Source organism: Cephus cinctus, unplaced genomic scaffold (assembly GCF_000341935.2).
Source record: "Cephus cinctus unplaced genomic scaffold, Ccin1 Ccin1_scaffold0114, whole genome shotgun sequence".
Classification (NCBI taxonomy): Eukaryota; Metazoa; Arthropoda; class Insecta; order Hymenoptera; family Cephidae; genus Cephus; species Cephus cinctus.
The window spans coordinates 219,206-235,857 of NW_014332849.1; the positions used below are offsets into that span (position 1 = coordinate 219,206).

At 38.3% G+C, this 16,652-nt stretch overlaps 3 protein-coding genes across 10 annotated transcripts in view; all 3 read left to right on the plus strand.

The window, feature by feature from the left end:
- LOC107274820 overlaps positions 1-3,040 on the plus strand; it is a 4,223-nt gene extending 1,183 nt beyond the window's left edge. For 4 of the 7 annotated variants that reach the window (XM_015754366.2, XM_015754369.2, XM_025079690.1 and 1 more), the window contains 4 exons: positions 576-1,186; positions 1,421-1,587; positions 1,781-1,964; positions 2,065-2,474. In XM_015754366.2, the coding sequence (XP_015609852.1) occupies positions 576-1,186; positions 1,421-1,587; positions 1,781-1,964; positions 2,065-2,256 (1,154 nt within the window). In that variant the 3' untranslated portion in view covers positions 2,257-2,474. Of the gene's footprint in view, positions 1-170; positions 1,187-1,420; positions 1,588-1,780; positions 1,965-2,064 lie in introns of all 7 variants that reach the window. The other 3 variants (XM_025079693.1, XM_015754367.2, XM_025079692.1) reach the window with 3 other exon arrangements.
- Positions 3,041-3,202: 162 nt separating this feature from the next.
- LOC107274790 lies at positions 3,203-9,459 on the plus strand. The gene is made up of 13 exons (XM_025079700.1): positions 3,203-3,519; positions 3,584-3,810; positions 3,884-4,046; positions 4,122-4,386; positions 4,451-4,755; positions 4,831-4,950; positions 5,013-5,224; positions 5,767-5,899; positions 7,024-7,283; positions 7,374-7,536; positions 7,615-7,879; positions 7,989-8,413; positions 8,497-9,459. Exons 1-13 carry the CDS (start codon positions 3,466-3,468, stop codon positions 8,665-8,667), a joined length of 2,763 nt encoding a protein of 920 aa, XP_024935468.1. The 5' UTR covers positions 3,203-3,465; the 3' UTR covers positions 8,668-9,459.
- Positions 9,460-10,506: 1,047 nt separating this feature from the next.
- On the plus strand, positions 10,507-16,297 carry LOC107274819 (cullin-associated NEDD8-dissociated protein 1). Of its 2 annotated transcripts, XM_015754365.2 has the most exons (17): positions 10,507-10,747; positions 11,135-11,304; positions 11,379-11,592; positions 11,665-11,957; positions 12,032-12,194; positions 12,279-12,552; positions 12,634-13,140; positions 13,218-13,501; positions 13,570-13,701; positions 13,789-13,957; positions 14,025-14,313; positions 14,388-14,586; positions 14,662-14,919; positions 14,986-15,174; positions 15,246-15,489; positions 15,584-15,730; positions 15,851-16,297. In XM_015754365.2, exons 1-17 carry the CDS (start codon positions 10,706-10,708, stop codon positions 15,982-15,984), a joined length of 3,708 nt encoding a protein of 1,235 aa, XP_015609851.1. In that variant the 5' UTR covers positions 10,507-10,705; the 3' UTR covers positions 15,985-16,297. The 2 variants fall into 2 exon arrangements, with proteins under 2 accessions (XP_015609851.1, XP_024947857.1); XM_025092089.1 differs by lacking the exons at positions 10,507-10,747; positions 11,379-11,592 and having other exon boundaries at positions 11,174-11,304.
- The last annotated feature ends 355 nt before the right edge of the window (positions 16,298-16,652 follow it).

Here is a 16,652-nt window from a genome sequence, read left to right on the forward strand (position 1 = left end):
GGGGGGGGGGGGGGCAGGAGAGAAATGTTACATGGAGGTGGAAATAACATCGTTCTCATTTCTTTTTATATCTCTTGAATTTTAGTTGCTTTAAAGTACCTACACCTTGTTTAATTTCCTTAGAGAATTTTAACGCAACTTCTACTTTTTCCATTTTCCTTTGAAAGTAGCAATTGGTAATGAATTCCTACAGTCATCCAAAATGCAGAAGCACACTAATATCAACGTGCAATGGAGTATAATGTATTATACTCTGAATGAATGACAGTATTATACTCTGAAGTGAAGGTGACTTTGTCAGAGTTAAAACTACAGCAAAAGAAACATCCTTAAATAATCATGAAGGGAGGGAAACAGAGATAATTTAAAAAAAAAAAGAGTAAACAGATGCCAATTACAACAGAGAGCCGAACTCTCAATATCAAAATGCGTAACCATAAGAAAAATCCTAAAAGGTCGAGTCGAAACACAAAACTAGTATTAACCACAAAAATGTCCCTCGAACATAAGCCGCAAAATAACTCGCTGTCGAGGCCGTACGCTCACTAAACCTTTCGAATTTTCTTCCTTTTAAGATGAGATCATAAAGATGGAGAAAAAAGAGAAAAAGAGAAAACCAGTTACGACCAATGGCAAAGGTGGTGCGCCGCGTATTCGGCCTCCAGGAAATGGGAACGTTGCTCGTGGTCGTGGACGTGCAGGTCGTTCTGGCAAACAAACTGCTGCTGCTGGTAACCAGAAGAAAGGTCAAGCCTGGCGCCTACAACGGAACCAGAACAATGTCCAAGGAGGCTTTGTCAAGAAGCGTTACAATAAGAACAATCCAGGCACCCTGGTACGCTCAAGATCCAATATATCATTAAACAGAATTGGTGCAGTGCCGAAGAATGTATCATCTGTAAGAGGTGGTTTTATCTCACGTCGTGGACGAGGTGGCAGATACACTCTAAACCGCACCAAGAATCGCACCAATTTGACTTTTGCCCAGGGTGGATTTTTTACTGGTGCAAAAGGCCTCCTCAAGAGAACCAACAGTATGCCTAACCTTCGTGATCCCACTTCTGTACATAATCGTCTTGGTTATCAAAGTCCAGCACAAGTGGCTTATAGAAACAGAGTAAAGCGTGCAACACAGCTTCTACTTCAAAGACAGAATCAGAGACAGAATCTTTCCAACGAATTTAGGGTAAGTCGAGTCTAGATATTTCCCCTGAGTTTATTATTAGAAACTGAGAAGATAGTTAGGATTCCTTGTGAATTATTAATAGAGCACTGTGGAATAGTCTCTGGCCATAGCACTACTGCACATTTCTATTTGTAATTCTTTATTCAAGAGTTTGGATCACAAGTACTGCAAGGACCGATTTAGAGAATCTTTATGAATTTAATAGTTGTATGAAAAGTGCCAATGATCTTACAGGTGCCCCAGGCCGGAAAGCCTTTGACTACTCTTCAGCAACGTGCCCTGGAACGTAGACAGCAGATCCTTACCTCGCAGCGACGATTCAACACCGGAGGATTGAGATCCGATCAGATATTGCGTGCACAAAGGCGCGCGCAGTACGAACAAAAGCTTATGAGGATGAAGTATGACTATATTTGAACCATGATCACCGTGACCACGTCGACTTCTTTGTTCTTTTAAAGCCTCCGGTTTCATCCCTGTTTCGCCAAGATAAAAATTAACATTGCAAAAAATTCTCTTTGAAAATTCAAAACCTCAGCGAACACCTCTGGATTGTCCAGGTCATACAATATGGATTCTTTCGATATTTTTCAGCACCGCCAGGATGAATACCAATTCCAACGTGAACTTTATGTGTACCCTTGGGAACGAGTATTCACCCGGCATCCGTCAGCGGTCCCTCAGTCTCTCACAAAATCAAACTGGCAGTATGAATAATCTTCGACAACTACCAAGAGGAAGATCTCCCATTACACAGACTGTGCAGAACCTGAACATGGTGAGTTACATACTCACTTTCAAATTTTTATTTCTCTAAATCGTAATACAACCGCATTTATTTTTGAGAATTATATAATTTATTATTATTTCTCTTTCAGGTTGGAAGATCTCCTATGTTTGGCCGTCAACACGCCAGATCAAGGTCACGATCACGCTCGCGTACGCGCAACATTCCTGCCAACGACTCAAGAGAAAAGGTGGACGATCGAACCTTCAGCGAAATGATATACAGCATTTCCTATAACCTGGGTGTCACTGGACGAACTCTCAACGACAGATTTAGCTTCTAAGAGATCTCAGAAGATCCTCACAAGGACGCCGGAAGACATTAAGAAATGAGAAGAACGCGCAAGCACGCGCATTCTACTCGTTCTGATACTTTGGACACCAACATGTTGAATCGTATATGTATTTTCTATCGGAGAGAGATTCAAGGATTTATTTTCGACTTTATCAATACCTACCGAAGGAGTCACTCTCCGACATTTTTTGGTAGGAAAGCAGAAAAAGAAAACAGAAAAAAATCAACTTGCTGGTATTTTTAGTTACAGTTTTTCTTTCTCTTTAATCATACAGAGAGAATTGACGTTTTTCTTTTCTCCTCTTCATTACAATAATCATTATAAGAAATGTAGAATATAAAGACGCGACTTATTTTGTTTATTATCACCAGAGCAGCGCCACGTGCAATACCGTCGCCCTGCTACGCCCTGCTTCTAATGCACTTCACTAGACTAAAAGAGATCGTATTTATTTATAACGCTCGTAAAAAAGTGAATCTTGTGTTATATCGTGATTTTTAATATTAATGTGATAAAAAACGTGAGGAATGTTTTAACATGTATAGTACTAGTTAAGGATATATAATATATCCAGGCTTTGTATGACGTCGGGTGTTTTCCGTGGGACGCCATTATTTTTTTTTTTGACAAATAAGGGAAAAAATAAGCTTAAACTTAGGTAAAAAAATAAGTAATAAATACGTTTAACGTTCACTGCACGTCTTTTACAGTACAAGACGTTATTATCCGTAGAGATATTTACTGAAATAAATAAATACCAAATAATATCGGTCTTCCTCTTTTAAGAAAGACCTTGAATTTATCATAATTTTGTTTTTCCTCAATGATAATATCCATATCGTAGTGGCAACTTTGCAACAGCAGTTTATTAAGGGGTATCGCCTTCACATTTCTTATCCTGAAACGCTGACGCTCGCGTCATTTTAAACATAACATTTTTTATTGTATATCGTGTTACCAGCGTAACAAGACACTCTCAGTCGGAAGTTGCAGTGCAATACGAGAACAACAAAGGAGAGTAGGGCGAAAGAATTTTTATTCTCGTATTTTTCTAAATCAATGAGCATATTTACGAAATTCGGGACAATTTGGTTATTAATGCAGTATATAATCTAAATTTAGCTATCGAAATGTAGCTTTTTATTGAGTCCATATTTATCTACATATTTATATCATTGAGCTCTTTGGGAAAATAAGATGTTGTCAAAAGTGACAAAACTCTTGGGGGTGTTCCTTCAAAATGAGAAACAGGTAGGATAGTTTTTGAAAATTTATTGTATAATCACTTTTTTTTTATTATTCCAAATTCAAACAGCAAGTTCGCCGCTTGAACGTCCACGAGCATGTAGCTTACACTTTATTGAGAGCTGGTGGGATACCGACGCCGCCGTTTGGCGTCGCGAAGACGCCGGAAGAGGCTGAAAAATTTGCTGCAGATCTTAAGACAAAGGATATTGTCTTAAAGGCTCAAGTGCTTGCAGGAGGTAGAGGGAAAGGTCATTTCAAAGGAAGTGACGTCAGTGGTGTCATGATGTGTGAAACGTGAGTTTGTATTTGATTGTGGTATGAAGTATTGCACTGTTATTCTTGACACATTATAATGTATTATTGATAGACCTGAGGAAGCTAAAGACATTGCTAAGAAAATGCTGAACAAGCTTTTAGTAACAAAACAGACCGGAGAAGCTGGAAGAGTCTGCAATTCTGTAATGGTCACTACCAGAATGTTCCCACGGAAGGAATTTTATCTTGCTGTCATGATGGAAAGAAGTTTTGACGTGAGATAAGATAATGCATAATGATTCATTGTAGTGTAGTATACAAAACGTACTAAAATTTATTCAATCAAAAAGGGTCCTGTCATCATCGCTTCTAGTCAGGGTGGTGTCAATATTGAGGATATTGCTGCTACCAATCCAGATGCCATAACATATATCCCAGTAGATATTACCAAAGGTTTAACCAGCGAACAGGCTAATAAGGTAGCAGAAAAAATGGGTTTAGGTACAAGAAAGGATATAATTTCTGAGGTGGTTTGCAATCTCTATGAGCTTTTTATAGAAAAGGATGCATTGTTGCTTGAGATAAATCCATTAGCTGAGGATATTTGTGGAGATTGTGAGTTCTAGCAAGTTTTTCTACATAAAATGTAAGACAGCTCATCGATCGATTTCTTTTTTAGATTATGCACTTGATTGCAAATGTAGATTTGATGATAATGCTGAGTTCCGACAGAAGGAATTATTTTCATTGAGAGATTGGAGTCAGGAAGATCCTAAGGAAGTAGCTGCTGCCAAGTATGATTTAAATTATATAGCCTTGGATGGAAATATTGGATGTATGGTGAATGGTGCTGGATTGGCAATGGCTACTATGGATATTATAAAATTGTACGGGGGTTCCCCGGCTAATTTTTTGGATGTCGGTGGTTCTGCTACTACAGAAACTGTTACAGAAGCCTTTAAGATCATCACGTCAGATCCGAAGGTATCAGATTTTCTCAATAACTATTATTAGAATTGTTGCCTATTAACACGTTTATATGAATTCTCTGTCTTCAAGGTGGAGACTATATTTGTTAATATATTTGGAGGTATAATGAGATGCGACGTAATCGCTGAGGGAATCATCAGAGCGTCTTCAGACTTGAAACTTAAAATTCCCGTTGTAACGAGACTCCAGGTGATTTTATAAATTTTGATTTTAATTCCTCGGGACTAACCGCATTTATTAATGCTATCTAGGGAACTATGGTGGAAGAAGCAAAAACTCTTATAGCTAATGCCAAACTCAAAATCATTCCCATTGATGATATGGCGGACGCCGCAGCAGCTGCTGTCAAATTATCTACAATGGTTCGTCTAGCAAAATCTATGAATTTAGAAATGAGTTTAGCTCATGAGGATAATACATCGTCGGACAAGGATTCTCCCTGTAAAAAGAGAAAAAAAAAATGAAAAATAAGGCGTTTTATCATATATTATATTTAATATTATTATTTGTAACAAATATATCAAAGTTTCGAAATGAGGACCGCAATTGTCTAGTTATTGTATTTAAGATTGTGTATTAGCAATGACGTTTAATTGTATGGTATTTTATATATTTCGTTAAACCGCGCTGATCGGTAATTACAAATTATATTTTATTCTCTGTGTACTCATTTTGAAAAGTGCAGAAAGTGTAGGTAACGAAAACAGACCTATTGTGTATTCTCTGTCGGTGCACGTACACTCTGTGTACGCTCTGTCGGTTTCTACACTGTAAATGACGTCGCTATCATACGCCAAATAATACAGTTATAAAAATATCCAAATTTGTTGTGCACGGTTTTTTTTACATAAAATGTGTTGAGGCACAGTCATTCGAATTGAATATTTTATTGCAGAACAGTTTACACATCTTTATCTGCCAATGTTTGTATTCTGTCCTGACAGATGGTAAAAAATTGTGCCATCTATACGAAACTCCGAGAACTATATCATCGCTATATTAAAGTGGGGCTAAGAAGACAAGCCAAGTTCTTGGCAGTAAAGTGGCAGTCCACTGCCACCGCTTAACTAAGATGGCCACCATGTTGTCCCGGACGATCACAATTGCTGAGAATTTCAGCCGACTTAATGGGAGCAAGGTACATTTAGTTATTCAAAAATGTGAATAATAATTTCTACCATTTATAATACATCGTAACCAACGTTTAGTGAGTCTCTTGATTACCTTTAATGTCTAAAATTTATCGAACGTCGCAAAAAGGGGCGATCACCATATTAGATTTGTAGTCTGCTAAATTGAGCGCCAGGGTCAGACGATTCGAAGCCAAGGATTTTCTAGACTGTGAAAGGTGACGAGCATGAACAGCGAATTCTCGCAGAAAAATTCTACGACAATTATGTAACTGTTGCCCAATGGCTTCCTGATACTCCATGCTATTATCTGATATTAATACGAGTGACGGGGCCACATTATTCCAAATGATTTAACCGAATTATTCATACAGACTTGCTTGGGGCCATTGTGCCAGTTTCTAAGCTCTACTTAATTCAAATGTTCTACTTTGAATCAACAATTTTTATTATACGAGAAGTCGATACGATGCGCCCTTGTTTCTTACTATTTTATTTTTTAACGTTGCGCAATATTTTGGTCCATTTTAGATTTTCTACAGATGGTCTTTGGTATGCACGCGGAATGTCTAGGCCATTGCCAGAGTTTTCAGAGCAGTTACTTTTAGTTAAGGACTTGCATGGGTTGTTTGATTGGTTATGATTATTACTTAGTGTTACATTTCTGGTGTTTGTGACTGTTTTTGTAGAAGTTGAAACTTCCTAAAATATGTTCAAAGTCTAGGTTTGCTACTTTGACTGATAAAGACTCTCAGATAGCAAATCAGAGTCACAGTCCTTGAACTATTATTTACATTAGTATTAAAAATTTTGTGCACTTTTACCCCGAAATGATTTATCTGAAATGTATTTTTAGTATCTTATATTTTGGGTATGTAATATCACTGTTTACAAATTAATTATATAAAATGAATCGGTTGAAAGTCCTTAGTCTTACGATACACAGCTGCTGATTGTTTACGTTAGACTACATTAAAACATTACTATTTGCATTGGCATAGATAAAAATCACATTAAATAATTTCTGTAAATATTAAAATTTGTTAGACATGTGATTCATTCAGTTTTATTCGATACAAGCTTGATAAGACTATATCATATTTTCAAAGTATGACAACATACTCTTTTACAGATATTAGCTTGTAAAACTGGTTTGACGAAGCAGCCTGTCAGAAACTTGAATGTCCATGAACACATCAGCTACAGTCTTTTAAATGAAGCAGGCATTCCAACACCGAAATTCGGGGTAGCAAAGACGCCTGATGAGGCTGCAAAGTTGGCAGCTGATCTTAAGACCAAGGACATTGTCCTAAAAGCTCAAGTTCTTGCTGGTGGAAGAGGAAAGGGCCATTTCAAGGGCACCAATGTCAGCGGTGTCAAGATGTGTGAGACGTATGTACTCGATTCCTAAGTTTAAATATAACAACAGTTTAGTATGACCATCAACCAATTTAAGTATTTGTCAATCTGTTTTATTCACAGTCCTGAGGAGGCCAAGGCCCTTGCTAGCAAAATGCTTGGTAAGCTTTTGATTACGAAACAGACTGGCGAAGCTGGTCGGATATGCAATGCTGTCATGGTCACCCAGAGGATGTTCCCCAGGAAGGAATATTACCTTGCTGTTATGATGGAACGATCCTTTGGAGTTAGTATATTACTATAAGACATTTTACGTGAAGATAAAATTCATGATTTATTATAATCTGATCAATTAATTATACAGGGACCGGTTATAATTGCCTCCAGCCAGGGTGGCGTTAACATAGAAGAAGTCGCTGCCACTAATCCGGAAGCCATTACCTATGAACCCATTGACATTAATACGGGTATCACACCAGAACAAGCAGATCGTATTGTTAAGAAGCTTGGCCTTGAGAGCGTCAAGGATTACATCTCCAATGTGATAGTCAGCCTTTATCAAATGTTTGTGAAGAAGGATGCTCTTCTGCTGGAAGTGAACCCTTTTGCAGAGGACATAAACGGAAAGTGTGGGTAATCGCTAATTTTACTTATATCTCCTATTCGATAATAATTTCCATTAGCGTTAAATAATTATTTAACTTCCATCCTCTTTCTCTCTCTCTCTCTTTTACGTAGACTTCGCCCTCGACTGCAAGTGCAGATTCGACGATAATGCCGAGTTCCGGCAGAAGGAATTATTCGCCCTACGTGATTGGAGTCAGGAGGATCCTAAGGAGGTCGAGGCTGCCAAATTCGAATTAAACTACATCGCCCTGGACGGTAATATCGGTTGCATGGTTAACGGAGCTGGTTTGGCCATGGCCACTATGGATATCATCAAGCTCCACGGAGGAGAGCCGGCAAACTTTCTGGACGTTGGCGGTGGCGCTACCGCATCTGCCGTAAAAGAGGCTTTCAAGATCATCACGTCCGATCCTAGAGTTCATGCACTCCTGGTGAACATTTTCGGCGGTATCATGCGTTGCGACGTTATCGCCGAAGGAATTATCGCAGCCACTAAAGAACTTAGCCTCAAGATTCCCGTGGTTGTTAGGTTACAGGTAACTAAAATAATTAAATCATGAGATCAGTTAACCTAATTACGAATTATTTATTACAAATCGTTCTTTTCTTCTTAATAAAGGGTACGAACGTGGATGAGGCAAAAGCTCTAATTGCCAATGCCGGTCTCAAGATTGTCCCAATAGACGACTTAGATGAAGCGGCACGTGTGGCAGTGAAACTCTCGACTATAGTTAAGCTGGCCCAATCAGCTAATCTGAGTGTCAACTTCGAGTTACCAGCAATTTCATAAATAATTACTAAGGATCAGTATAAGCCCACGAGTATAATGAACATATAACTCACGCACTAGAAGACAAGTATATGAAAAAACAGAAAGGAAAAGGCTTAAAGCTTTTACATGGTGGGTAGATAATTCCTATTGGGGAAGTACTCATATGTCCTGCAGAGATGCTAACGGTTAAGTGAGACACGGGGCTGATTAGGCTAGTAATTTATGAAACAGATTAATGATCCGAGCAAGTGAAAAGGCATAGATTAGAAGAATCTATGTATTTTGCTTATCCATTCTAACTTTGATATTCTCTTTATTTCCACTTCTTCTTCTTCTTCTAATATTCGCTATATGCAGAGCATAAAATGCGAGTTCCCTTTATATCTATGTACGTGTAATCGCAGGCACAAAAAAAAACCGTGAATGAAAAAAGGAATCTGTGTCCTACTATACATATGTCGGGAGCCAGTTATAAGTACAGTCCTTTGACAGGGCTTGTCTTACAGTATTAAAACAAGAATTCGAGGCCATAGTTCTCATTATTATTCTACATAGTTGCACATGGTAGCGCATTTTGTCGACAGTGTATACGCCGACGAAAACAGTGAATACTTTGACATTATTCGCGACCATCGTCCACGACAACAAGAGGATAAATAAATGTCAAAGGCCTCGAGTTGTCATATACATAGATTCTAAACACGATTAACTCTTAATGCATCCGCTACCCCAAGACGAATAGAGAAAATTACAGAAAGAGCCTGTTAAATGTAATATGTATAGACACATAAATTATTTTACTTAAATTTAGTTTGCATTCATTATTTTACATGGCCATTGTGTCTTATGATTCTTGCTGCATTATTGCACTATCAATTTATATATGGTATTTTTAAAATTTTGTAAGTATTTTGAAGTCAGTTCCAAAGCGACTTATAGTTTTTGATCACTGAAACGAATGCAACTCTCATCCACTTCCGTTTTTATTAAAGTAGTTGTCTCGTCAGAGTCCAAAGGTGAAATCCTATTTGAACATGCTAGAGTTTTAAAATTTCCATTCAGATACTTTATATTACTTTGAAATATGTAATATCAACATGTTACTGTTTGAAAGCATGAAAAGAATATTTAGTAATGTTCGAAAAGACTGGCACTGTGGAAATTTTTTAAAATGCTTGTAACAAGTAAACCCCAACAGTTTTGGAATTCTAAATAACAAACGACAAAGTGCTCGTATAGTGAAAATTTCATTACAAAATGTAAAAGGCAAGTTGTATATAAAATTTTCTGGTCAATCAAACATCAGCCTAGCATTGATATTTTGGTGACATGTATAAAAAGTTATGGATTTGATAAGTATTTAAGCTTGGAAAGTATGAATCTCTTTTTAATTGCATAGGTAGCACTGTGATAAATAACGCAGTAAAAATTTCATAAAATTAGTACGACGAGACAATTACCTAAATTATAAAAATATCTAGATGTTTCGCCCATCAATGGCGCTCCTTATGAAAGTATATTTAATTAAGTACCTATTTATCGAAAATCTTAAATAAATCAGTAAAGTTCTGGCTGAGCTGTTTCAAATAATTACTTAAAAGCCTTAAAAGTTCAAGAGAATGCTTATTTGAAATTTTGGAAACGCGGTTGTGTACCTCAGAGCGTTCCTGAAAGCAATGAAAAGCATTTGTAGAATGAAGTTTTTTATAATTGTCTCACAGATGGCGGCACTCATAAAAGGCCATTTATAAATTCTAAAGTAAACCGGGGTTGCATTTTCTCTGGAGTTTTCGGAACGCGCTGTACCCCCGTCAAAATTTTGGCACTTCCTTCCCCGCAGCAGTAACGAAATATGCTGCCGACGGTAGCCCTTTGATGAAAATTCGTTATCCTGGAGTGAATATTGCTAAGAGGAACGCGAAGAGGAAATCGTCGTACCCGCGCGTCACCGCGGATTTGACGAGCTTTACGATTTTGTTTTTTTTTTTTACGTTTTTATTCGCAGACCGTGAATCGGCAACGGAATCGCTACCGGCCAACTGAAAAATCACCGATCATGGCCAGTGTTTCGTATCAGATAGCACATTTGCTGGAGAAGGTATTCTTATGAGAGCTCCTTGACTTTCTTGTTTTCTTATGGCAATAATTTTCTTACAATGAAATTTCGCAATGATTGGCTTTGTTAAAATTCCAGGGGCTTGTGACAATTGTTTTTCTCACTTAACCTCGCTTACATGATTTTACAATATCGAGACTTCTTGAGAATAATATAGTATGAATTTTGAAACAAGTATAGATATACATATACATTTTGCGTTAGTCTCACCTAACACTTGGTTGTATTTAGTTTTGTAAAACTCTCCAACACTTGGATACCGTATTGGAGTCTTTTATTGTATTTATTAGTATTTTAAATACGTAATTGAGACACAGATTTTGTGGATACGTAGTAGATAGACATTTTAGAATGCATAATAATTTTTAGATGACGTCCAGTGACAAGGACTTCAGGTTCATGGCTACAAATGATCTGATGACCGAGTTGCAAAAGGACAGCATAAAGCTCGACGATGATTCTGAGAGGAAGGTAGTTAAAATGTTATTAAAACTCTTGGAGGATAAAAATGGAGAAGTGCAGAATCTAGCTGTGAAATGGTAAAGATGCATCCAATTTTTATTTTGTTTTATATTCAGGAAAACAAATAAATTTAATCAGTATTTCATTATAGTTTGGGTCCACTTGTCAACAAAGTAAAGGAATACCATGTAGAAACAATAGTAGATGCTCTTTGTAGCAATATGGTATCCGATAAAGAACAACTTAGAGATATATCTAGCATTGGTTTGAAAACTGTCATATCGGAGCTTCCTCTTGGTTCAAGTGCACTCGCAGCTAATGTCTGTAAACGGATAACGGGTCGTTTAAGTAGCGCTATTGAGAAGGTACTAGGAATAGTTTTATAATTTAACTTGTGCCTACCACACAACTTTACCTTGTCTCAATATTCTCCATAGCAAGAAGATGTTTCCGTACAGCTAGAAGCATTGGATATCGTGGCAGATTTACTTTCCAGATTCGGTGCCCTTTTAATAACCTTTCATCCTATCATCCTGGCTGCCCTATTGCCTCAACTTTCCTCACCCCGGCAAGCTGTTCGCAAACGGACTATCGTCGCTCTCAGTCACTTGCTAACCTCTAGCAATAACCATCTTTATAACAAACTCCTGGATCATTTGCTGGATGGATTGTCTACACAGAAAGTCAAAAATGTCATACGTACTTATATTCAATGTATTGCCTCTATCTGGTATGTATATTTCTGTTATTTAATTTAGCATCTACAATGGATGTGCAATTATAACAATTTCTTTTGTTATCTAGCCGACAAGCTGGACATCGGTTTGGAGAACAAATAGAAAGAGTGATGCCTTTAATTGTTCAGTACAGTAGTGAAGATGACGATGAGCTTAGGGAGTACTGCTTACAAGCTTTCGAAGCTTTCGTTTATCGTTGTCCTAAAGAAATAACTCCGCATATAAACAAAGTAAATAGATCATTAAATTCTTAAACGAGCACTCTTTTTATATGGATAAAATATTTTAATATGTCCCTTTATTTTTATCTATAGATTATTGAAATTTGCTTGGTGTGCATAACTTACGACCCCAATTACAATTACGATGATGACGTGAACGATCTCTCCGACGGAGAAGGTATCGTGATGGAAACTGAAGAAGATGGTGAGGAAGATGCCGAGGACGAGTATTCGGACGACGATGATATGAGCTGGAAAGTTCGACGCGCTGCTGCTAAATGCCTGGAGGCAGTAGTTTCCAGTAGAAGAGAGCTACTTCCAGATTTGTATAAAGTCGTGTCCCCAGCTTTAATCGCGAGGTTTAAGGGTGAGTTCGTTGAAATTAAAATGCATTTAGTTTATTGATTTTAATTACCTAATATAAAAATAAAAAATTGGTCTATGATAGAACGCGAGGAGAATGTCAAGTCTGACATCTTCCATGCGTACATTGCGTTGCTGAGACAAACAAGACCTGCTACTGGAGTACCATTAGATCCTGACTCCATGGAGGACGAGGAAGGTCCTATTTCCTTACTGCAACAACAAGTCCCTTTGATCGTAAAGGCTGTACACCGTCAGATGAAGGAGAAGAGCATTAAAACAAGACAAGACTGCTTTTCCTTACTTAAGGAACTCGTGCTCGTCCTCCCGGGTGCCCTAACCAATCACATCCCAGCACTTATACCAGGGATACAATATTCCCTGGGCGATAAGAATTCATCATCGAATATGAAGATAGACACCCTCGCCTTCGTTCATACCTTAGTCATTACTCATCATCCTGAAGCTTTTCATGCTCATATGTCAGTCTTGGTACCCCCGGTGATTGCTGCTGTCGGAGATCCATTCTACAAGATCACGGCCGAAGCTCTATTGGTTCTGCAGCAGCTGGTCCAAGTGATAAGACCCCATGGTGAGCATCATTTGCATTCATAATTGTTTATATAAACATGATAAAATGATTAATACGTCATTTTTATCGTTCTTTAGATAAACCATCTAATTTTGACTTTACTACGCTCTCTGGTGAGCTTTATCGGTCTACCTTGTCGAGGCTTAAGACGGCTGATATCGACCAGGAAGTCAAGGAACGTGCTATTGCCTGTATGGGGCAAATCCTTGCCCATTTAGGTGATACTCTTCACGATCAATTACCGGTTTGCTTACCGATCTTCCTAGATAGACTTAGGAATGAGATTACAAGATTGACCACGGTGAAGGCTCTTACGTGTATCGCCGCCTCTCCACTCAGGGTCGACCTTAAACCCATAATGGTAAGTCTATCGGATGATTTGTAGCAGAAATATTAAAGGAACTTTCCTAAAATGAAGTTATTTAACAGGAGGAAGCGATTCCAATTCTTGGCTCCTTTTTAAGAAAAAATCAAAGAGCCCTCAAGCTGTGTTCTCTTACATTGCTGGACACTCTTGTTAAAAATTATAGTTCTGCACTTTATCCGGATCTTCTTGATAAGGTAATTTCACTATAAATGCTTGTATGGAACCAGAAAGACTCATTTTCAAAGTCAATCCTTTATTAATCTGCGATATATTAATTTAAGGTCACTGCTGAATTACCAGCATTATTAAATGAAGCTGATCTTCATATAGCTCAACTTACCCTAACGCTTCTTACAACTATTGCCAAGTTGCATCCTATTGCTCTCACCAGGGTGTCTGACAATATTCTACCGGAAATTCTAGTACTGGTCAAGTCTCCCCTTCTGCAAGGTCAGTTTGATTGTATGATTTTTAAGCAGTACGCGAGAGTAATTGACTTTTTTGTTTCTTTTTCCAGGCGCCGCCCTGAATTCCATGCTCGAGTTCTTTCAAGCTCTGGTGCAAGCCGGCATTCCGGGACTGGGCTATCGCGAATTACTGTCAATGCTTGTAGCTCCAGTGAGCCAATCGGTGCTTCACAAGCAAGCATATCACTCTTTGGCCAAGTGCGCGGCAGCCCTGACGATTACATGGCACCAGGAGGCCCAGTGCGTTGTCGAACAATTCCTAAAGGACGTTCAGAATCCGCAGAGCGATGCGCAACACATTTTTGCTCTTTTGGTTATTGGGGAAATTGGCAGACACGTGTAAGTAACTTTTAAAGTTCAATGATATCGTAGAATTCAATTATTGTAGATTTATCAATAATGTTTCTTTGCAGAGATCTGAGCAGTATTGGTTCGTTGAAACACGTTATTCTTAATTCATTCTCCTCTCACTCCGAAGAAGTCAAATCTGCAGCCAGCTACACTTTGGGCAATGTGGCAGTAGGTAACCTTCCGGAGTACTTGCCATTTATTCTCAAAGAAATTGAAGCTCAGCCGAAGAGGCAGTATCTGCTTCTACACTCTCTGAAGGAGGTATGACATTTAAATTATATTCAATTATATAATTCACAATCTTTTACTAAAATTCGACATTTAATTCCCAATCAGATAATTACTTGTCAATCCGCGAGTCCTTCGGGTGTCTCTCATTTACAAAACTTCGTCCCTTCGATTTGGATGTTACTCTACAGGCATTGCGAATGCACAGAAGAAGGTACTCGAAATGTAGTAGCGGAGTGTTTGGGAAAACTCACCCTTATAGATCCAGCAACCCTATTGCCAAAGCTCCAGGAGTCTCTAAAGTCTCCATCGGCGTTGATGCGAACGACAACAGTGACTGCAGTCAAGTTCACCATATCGGATCAGGTAGGAAGATCATCTTCGAGAGTAACTGATACTAGACAGATTCAGTAACTATATAATTTTGTTTAGCCTCAACCCATAGACGCCATGTTGAAACAATGCATGGGTAGCTTCTTGGCAGCTCTGGAGGATCCTGACCTGAATGTTAGACGGGTGGCATTAGTGGCGTTTAATTCAGCAGCACATAACAAACCAACCCTCATTCGAGATCTATTGGACTCAGTACCACCTCAACTTTACACAGAGACAAAGATAAAGGTCCGTGACATCTAATTCTTCCACAGTATAGCTCTTAGAATAGTATCGACTCATCACTCTTCTCCTTACAGAAAGAACTGATAAGGGAAGTGGAAATGGGTCCATTCAAGCATACAGTGGATGATGGACTGGATCTACGAAAGGCAGCTTTTGAGTGCATGTATACTCTTTTGGATTCTTGCTTAGACAGACTTGATGTTTTTGAATTTCTCAATTACGTGGAGAACGGACTACGCGATCATTACGACATTAAAATGCTGACATACCTGATGACAGCTCGACTTGCTCAGCTGTGTCCCACGGCAGTACTTCAAAGTCAGTAAAAAAAAAAAAAGAGCTAGACTACCTATTCATTCCAGTTTTAAAACGTACTGTGCTCGAATATTAATAATTAATTCTAATCAAACAGGGCTGGGAAGGTTAGTGGAACCTCTGAAGAGTACATGCACCATGAAGGTCAAGGCGAACTCAGTAAAACAAGAATACGAGAAACAGGATGAACTCAAGCGCTCAGCACTGAGGGCTGTAGCAGCCTTGCTGACAATACCTGATGCCGGTGAGATTTTTCTTAACGCGACAATCGTACTTTTACTACTGTTTGGCTTTTCCTATTTCTTTTGACAAAAGTACATTGCCCCTTCATTTCGGTCTGAACTTCATGAAACGCTCTTTACAGACAAAAACCCAGCGTTGAGCGAATTCGTGGCGCAGATCAAGGCGACTCCCGAATTGCAGCCTCTTTTCGAAGTGATACAAAAGGAATGCTCAGGCAGCAATATTAACGAAGCAAACATAATGGATCAAAGCTAAGGAGAGAATGCGCAAAGGAGTGCGTTGAATTTAATTTTTGTAACTTATAAAAACGTCACCGTCGGTTCCAAATACTTACGGTCATATATTCATAGTTTATTTGTACGCGTTAATGATCATCATTATTATTTTTATTTTTATTAATATTATTATTATTGTCTCTATCTCTTGTTTTCTTGTCTTTCATTGCTATTATTATTATTTCCAAGTTAAAATGCGTAGTCGCGAATCGATGTGATTTCATGTAGCGCCACTGTGTATAAACTTAAAAATAAATTCGACCGGAAGGTAAGCATTTTACGATCACCGTGGACACTGCGATATCTATTTTTGTCCCATTCAATTGTTTTTTACGGTGTCGAAATTTGGTGGGTTACGTTATATGATTTTTCATCGGTAGACCCTTGGTACGTGTAAGAGGAGGCGAAGGTCTCTCACAGAGGAAATTGTAAAGATGCTCCCTAGAGGGAGGAAATTTTGTAAATACTGGTTCATGTTAACGTATTTAATTTTTGTGGAAAAGAAAGAAATTTTCTAAAGTTTCCAGAACAAATGTTGAAGATATGATCGACAATGAGAGCGTGTTGTTTTGCATTCTTTGATCGTATGAGAACGTTGGGTCTTGTCACTTGTGTCTGCTGCACGTTGTTTTTTTGACTTTGTCAGCT

Bases quoted from the DNA above. Each gene is read 5' to 3' on its own strand.
- LOC107274819 (XM_015754365.2), top strand. From the start codon at position 10,706: ATGGCCAGTGTTTCGTATCAGATAGCACATTTGCTGGAGAAG. The intron at 11,958-12,031 runs GTATGTATATTT...TTTGTTATCTAG, and splicing joins CAATGTATTGCCTCTATCTG to CCGACAAGCTGGACATCGGT. The intron at 14,920-14,985 runs GTAGGAAGATCA...AATTTTGTTTAG, and splicing joins AGTTCACCATATCGGATCAG to CCTCAACCCATAGACGCCAT.
- LOC107274790 (XM_025079700.1), top strand. From the start codon at position 3,466: ATGTTGTCAAAAGTGACAAAACTCTTGGGGGTGTTCCTTCAAAATGAG. The intron at 3,811-3,883 runs GTGAGTTTGTAT...TATTATTGATAG, and splicing joins GGTGTCATGATGTGTGAAAC to ACCTGAGGAAGCTAAAGACA. The intron at 4,951-5,012 runs GTGATTTTATAA...AATGCTATCTAG, and splicing joins CCGTTGTAACGAGACTCCAG to GGAACTATGGTGGAAGAAGC.